This window comes from Sycon ciliatum, chromosome 1, assembly GCF_964019385.1.
Source record: "Sycon ciliatum chromosome 1, ocSycCili1.1, whole genome shotgun sequence".
Taxonomy (NCBI): Eukaryota; Metazoa; Porifera; class Calcarea; order Leucosolenida; family Sycettidae; genus Sycon; species Sycon ciliatum.
In genome coordinates, this window is record NC_088643.1 from 53,152,315 (window position 1) to 53,158,606 (window position 6,292).

Below are 6,292 nucleotides of genomic sequence, written 5' to 3' on the forward strand. Positions count from 1 at the left end.
CACGTATATTTATTCTCGGAGACCCCCTTGATTTAGGCTTCGGCCTTTGGGGAATCCCTCAAATAATAATAATAAAGATAAGTTCCTGGTGCACAACTCGATCAAAGGCCTTGCTTAAGTCAACGAGAGAGCTTGGAAGCTCAGGGCCCTATGCTATGCTTGTTTGCCTAGCTCATCATGCATGTTATTAGAGCTGATGGAAAATGTTTCCATTGATTGGCTACGTCAAACTTTCTCTTTCCATTCGAGGGTAATACGACACCGCCTACTACCTTGATGACCTAGGCAAAAAAGCATAGGGATGTTATAAATTTTTCATTTCTCCTTTTTTTCAAGACATAATCTGGGATTCGAACCCACACTATCGCCCTGCATGCGTTCCCCCGATACACTTCGCATACATACTCATTCTTCCAAGTTGCTTCACGTTATGATCTAGCATTGAAAGCCCTATTTGAATATTGTGGCTGGTTGTGTTTGATGGTACGGTACGGGACAGGTATGGGATAGCTCCAGGCATGTCAGTGGCACAAACAAACAAACACGGAATTAAAGCTGTGTGGACCCTGGCTAGCGCCAGACTTTACTGAAGTAGCGTCTTTTGCATAGCTACGGGAACAAATGCGACAATGGTTGTATGACCCACGTCTCTAGCTAACGTCCAGTCATTTACAGCCAAGGTCATGACCTGCACTGTTGATCGCTGGGGCCGGAAGCCAAATTGATGATCGTGTAGACAGGTATACAGGTCGAAGTCTCGCAGCAGTTGATCAAGGGCAATACGTTCGAGCCTTTTGCTGAGAATGCTCGTAAGCGATGTTATAGTTAGACATTTCAATAATTCTCGAGCATACTTCAAATATTCACGATAGTAATATGTTGTGCAAATACATAAATCACGTACCTGACTTCTCCAGGTCTAGGTCACTCCGAGACACCTTTCTTGCAAGGTATGATAATACTTCATGTTTACAAACATTAGTTATCTTCCTGCTGCAAGCGAAGGCTGTTGTTTACAAAGTCTTCGCCCATAATTTATTTGCATGTTGCTCACACGCAACCTTTCCCAAACTGAATTTGACGCATGCGCTCTGTGTACATCTCTAGAATAAAATTGTGCTCGCTGCTCTAAAACTGCACGCCACTCTGTAGCGTACATCTAGAGATCTAAAGTCCGCATGCGCTGTACGCTAACTTTGCATCCGGTTGCACCAAACGCTTGGAGCGCATATAACCTGAGCTTGCTATCATTTTCATTCATTCCGCTCGAGTCTAAGGACTCTCCAGTCTTCTACTATACTATGGTAAAGTAATGGATAAACCTATTACCCGTTGTGTTTTGTGAGTGCCTTAGTTCCTATCGTGTGCAGAACGTTGAATTACAACATTGGCGACGAAATTTCCGAACCATGTCCAAGGACTCCATCGACCAGTTCCTTATCAGTGGGCACGCAAGTGAGGTCCAACAGCGTTGGAAGAAATGGCGGCGGGCTTTCCAGTACTTCATCGAAGCCAAGGACATCACCGACCCAGATCGCCAGCGCAGCATGCTGTTGCACAAGGCTGGCCTACAGATTCAGGAGATCTTTGAAGATCTCGAAGACCCGGTTGCGCAGGCAGATAGACCAGGGGATGACAATGCTTTCAAACAAGCGGTAAGAATGCTTGATGAGCATTTCGCATACACAGTCAATCCAACTTTTGAGCGGCACGTTTTCAGACAGATGTCACCCAATGTAGGAGAGAATGCCACGCAATTCTGCACCAGACTCCGTACGCAGGCCAAACTTTGTGCATTTGCTGCAGATGACGAGCACATTCGTGATCAGATGATTGCCACTTGTATTGACGTCGATCTGCAACGCTCTCTTCTGTCCAAGAGTAACCTTACCCTACAGGTGCTGCTGGAAAAGTTTCGCGTGCGAGAATCGTCAGGCATTCAAGTAAGATCTATGGCTACGGCAGCGTCAAGCGTCAGTGCCAGCCCGAGCAGCGTCGACGCCGTACGCTCTACGACATCGTCAACGCGCTCCCCATGTACGCGATGCAACAGGGTGGGTCACGCGTCGTCAGCTGACGATTGCCCAGCACGCCGCCGCCGATGCAACACGTGTAGTAAGGTTGGACACTATGCTGTTTGTTGTAGATCTCAAGGTGGTACTAGTAGTAGTAATGCAAGTAGATCATCGCATGCCCAACCTAGGGATGCTGGTACTCACCATGTCTCACTGCCTGACCAATGTGATGAAGCTCTAAGCTCAGATTTCATGATTGCCAATATTGGGTCCCAGCACAGTCACACTGGCAAATTCCGAGTTGATGTACATGTAAACGGGAAACCCCTCAACATGGAACTTGACACAGGGGCACAGTTATCGATCATTCCTGAAGCTCTTTGGAAACAGTTGTGGGGAGATGTCAAACTGAATGCCACCAAGACTGCACTCTGTACTTTCTCGGGGGCACCTTTAACTGTTGTGGGGGAGGCCTGTGTCGATGTACAGTACCAGTCGCAACATGTCCAGGAGAAGATTCTTGTGGTCAAAGAGGGCACCACCCCGTTGTTCGGCCGCAATTGGTTGTCTAACATACGTTTGGATTGGCATACCATCTGTTCTGTCTCTTCTGCTCCACGTACGTCTGATTCTGAGTCTGTATTAGACGAGTTCCCAAGCGTTTTTGAAGGTGGTCTGGGCAAGATCCATGACTCGGAGGCGGTGATCCACATTGCCAGCGGGGCAATTCCCAAGTGTTACTCAGCTCGACCGTTGCCATACGCCATGAAACCGCAAGTTGATGTTGAATTAGATCGTTTGATTAAGGAGGGTGTTCTAGTTCCGGTAGAATCTTCAGAGTGGGCTTCTCCTATTGTTGTTGTGAAGAAAGCCGATGGTTCTATACGACTCTGTGCAGACTTTAAAGTCACCATCAACCAGCATATTGAAAGCAACATACACCCTATTCCAAATCCCAGTGATTTATTGTCCAGCATTGCAGGGGCCTCTGTTTTCTCAAAAGTTGATCTCAGCCAAGCATACACTCAGTTGCCATTGTCCGAAGACAGTCAGAAACTGTGCGTCATTGCAACCCATCGAGGGTTATTTGCTTTCACGAGATTGCCCTTTGGCGTTTCCTCAGCACCATCAATCTGGCAAAAGACTATAGAGCAGATCTTAGCTGGCATCGATGGGGTCATCGTGTACTTTGATGACATCTTAATCACGGGAACCAACCAAGCAGAGCATGATACCCGGTTGCGTCAAGTTCTAGACAGATTTGAGAAGGCAGGATTACAGCTGAAGAAAGCGAAGTGTGAGCTGAACCAGGAGAGTGTCAAGTATCTAGGCTTCATTGTATCAAGCAAGGGGCTGCATGCTGATCCTAGCAAAGTATCTGCTATAGCCAAAGCACCACAGCCCACTAACTCGTCAGAACTACACTCCTTCTTGGGGCTGGTCAACTTTTATGGTCGATTTATCCCTAATGCTTCGCAGTTGTTGTATCCCTTGAACCGTCTTCTTCAGAAGGGTACAGAATGGAACTGGACTCCCGAGTGTCAACATGCGTTCATCCAGTGCAAGGAGATCTTAGCATCGTCAAACGTACTGGCTCACTATGATCCCAAGAAACCACTCATCTTGGAGTGCGACGCGTCTCCCACGGGAATCGGTGCCTGCCTACTACAACCAGACAAAGTAGGTTATTTGCGTCCTGTTACTTATGTATCTCGTTCTTTGGCTGCTGCTGAAAGAAATTATGCGCAAATTGAGAGAGAAGCTCTTGCCATTGTATTTGCCGTGAAGCGTCTTAAACAGTATCTGTGTGGACGACACTTCACCCTTCGCACCGATCACAAACCGTTATTGAAGATCTTTGGTGAACATGATCAACTTCCGTCTGTCACTACAGCACGTCTACAACGTTGGGCTGTTATTTTGTCCGAGTATCAATATTCCATTCAGCATATCAATGGTACTGATAATGTTGTTGCTGACTGTCTATCGCGTTTGCCCGTTCAGCTTTCTGTGCTTCAGGAACAACAGCTCACGGATTACATTAAGTCTGTCAATGTTGATCCTTGTCATGATCTGCCATTATCCGCTACCGATGTTAGCAAGGCAACTTCAGCTGACCCCACTCTACGTAAGGTCATGCACCACATCACACATGGCTGGCCTAGCAGTGTCCCAGACAGTCTTTCCTCGTACTATCGTATTCGAGACCAGCTATCTGTTGAGCAGGGATGTATCACCTGGGGTTTGCGGGTTGTGATTCCCTTGGTATTTCGTTCCAGTCTGTTGCATGAGTTGCATGTTGATCATCTTGGCGTATCTCGCATGAAAGCTGTGGCTAGATCCTTCTTCTGGTGGCCTCACTTAGACCAAGACATAGTTGAACTTGCTGCGAATTGTCGTCTATGCCAACAGCAGGCTCGAGCACCAACGAAGGCACCCATTCACCACTGGGTCTACCCGAACCGGCCATTTGAGAGGGTTCATCTTGATTTCGCTGAATACAAAGGTCAGCACTACTTGTTAATAATTGATGCGTACTCCAAGTGGGCAGATGTATTTGTTATGGGCAAATCTACTACTACTGAGCGGACATTATCATGCTTGAAACGGTTCATTAGCTATTGCGGAATCCCGCTGATGTTAGTATCGGACAATGGTCCGCAGTTTACGTCCATGGAATTTGCCACCTTTTGTCAGAAAAATGGTATTCGGCATAAAAGAACCCCTCCGTACCATCCTGCTAGCAATGGACAGGTGGAGCGTCTAGTACAAGAACTTAAGAAACATCTTGCAAAATCAGATGATTCTCCTCAAGATGCTGTTTCGCAATTCCTGTTTTCGTATAGAAACACACCACATTCTGTCTCTCACGCGTCACCAGCTAGCATAATTATGAAGTTCGTCCCCGTCACACGTTTCTCATTTCTCTATCCTAGTTTTGCAACGCACATGCAGGCCAAGCAAGACTCTGCGCCAGCTATGCGAGCTTTTCTGCCAGGTGACAGCGTCTGGGTCAAGGATGTTCGCCATGACAAATGGACACCAGCGGTTATTGCAGCCAGACTGGGACCACTGACCTACTCTGTTGAGAGTGGTACCACCATCCGTCATGTCCATATTGAGCATTTACGGTTACGAGATCCCGCCGGTGATACATCCGACAGTGCTGATTCGGCTCGTAAGTGTCCATTGCCCTCCATACCTGATAATTTGATTACTCCAGAGGATAGCTCTGAGAACGCTCCTACTGTTACAGCTGCTACGTTTCCCGCTTCTAGTACTGTTACCTACAATGAGTCTGCAGATGCAAGCACAGCAATAGATTCTGAACCAGACACACCCAGTCCAGCAGTCTCTTTGCGACGTTCTACTCGGATCTCTAGACCACCAGAGCGCTTAATTGAGAACCCGTCTTTCGGCAAGTAACTGGACGGGGTTTCCGGCTCATGTTTATAGATTTCGTCTTTACTTTCAGGCTTCATTTTATTTTGTGAAGGGGAAGGGAATGTTATAGTTAGACATTTCAATAATTCTCGAGCATACTTCAAATATTCACGATAGTAATATGTTGTGCAAATACATAAATCACGTACCTGACTTCTCCAGGTCTAGGTCACTCCGAGACACCTTTCTTGCAAGGTATGATAATACTTCATGTTTACAAACATTAGTTATCTTCCTGCTGCAAGCGAAGGCTGTTGTTTACAAAGTCTTCGCCCATAATTTATTTGCATGTTGCTCACACGCAACCTTTCCCAAACTGAATTTGACGCATGCGCTCTGTGTACATCTCTAGAATAAAATTGTGCTCGCTGCTCTAAAACTGCACGCCACTCTGTAGCGTACATCTAGAGATCTAAAGTCCGCATGCGCTGTACGCTAACTTTGCATCCGGTTGCACCAAACGCTTGGAGCGCATATAACCTGAGCTTGCTATCATTTTCATTCATTCCGCTCGAGTCTAAGGACTCTCCAGTCTTCTACTATACTATGGTAAAGTAATGGATAAACCTATTACCCGTTGTGTTTTGTGAGTGCCTTAGTTCCTATCGTGTGCAGAACGTTGAATTACAACAAGCGACACTGGGCGATAGTTGTTGTTGTTGTTGTTGTTGTTGTTGTTGTTGTTGTTGATGTTGTTTTTTTAAATTCTTTATTCTCACGATGGCACCATCGCCAATAAGAGTTGTTGTTGTTGTTGTTGTTGTTTCAAATCGTTATTCTCACGATAGCCAGTGGCCAATAAGAGATGTTGTTGTTGTTGTTGTTGTTGTTGT

At 46.3% G+C, this 6,292-nt stretch overlaps 1 protein-coding gene across 3 annotated transcripts; it reads left to right on the forward strand.

The window, feature by feature from the left end:
• The first annotated feature begins 813 nt into the window (after nt 1-813).
• On the forward strand, nt 814-6,071 carry LOC135831026 (uncharacterized protein K02A2.6-like). 3 transcript variants are annotated; one of them, XM_065343268.1, is made up of 4 exons: nt 814-3,695; nt 4,020-4,143; nt 4,428-4,521; nt 4,952-5,089. In XM_065343268.1, the coding sequence occupies exons 1-3, from the start codon at nt 1,410-1,412 to the stop codon at nt 4,487-4,489; spliced, it is 2,472 nt and encodes an 823-aa protein (XP_065199340.1). In that variant the 5' UTR covers nt 814-1,409; the 3' UTR covers nt 4,490-4,521; nt 4,952-5,089. The 3 variants fall into 3 exon arrangements, with proteins under 3 accessions (XP_065199340.1, XP_065199342.1, XP_065199339.1); XM_065343270.1 differs by having other exon boundaries at nt 4,431-4,521; XM_065343267.1 differs by having other exon boundaries at nt 4,020-4,521; nt 4,952-6,071.
• The last annotated feature ends 221 nt before the right edge of the window (nt 6,072-6,292 follow it).

Coding starts and splice junctions, on each gene's coding strand:
- LOC135831026 (XM_065343267.1), top strand. CDS start 1,410: ATGTCCAAGGACTCCATCGACCAGTTCCTTATCAGTGGGCACGCAAGT. Junction 3,696..4,019: donor GCCTACTACAACCAGACAAA/GTAGGTTATTTG, acceptor TTGCCCGTTCAG/CTTTCTGTGCTTCAGGAACA. Junction 4,522..4,951: donor TGATTTCGCTGAATACAAAG/GTCAGCACTACT, acceptor TCTCTATCCTAG/TTTTGCAACGCACATGCAGG.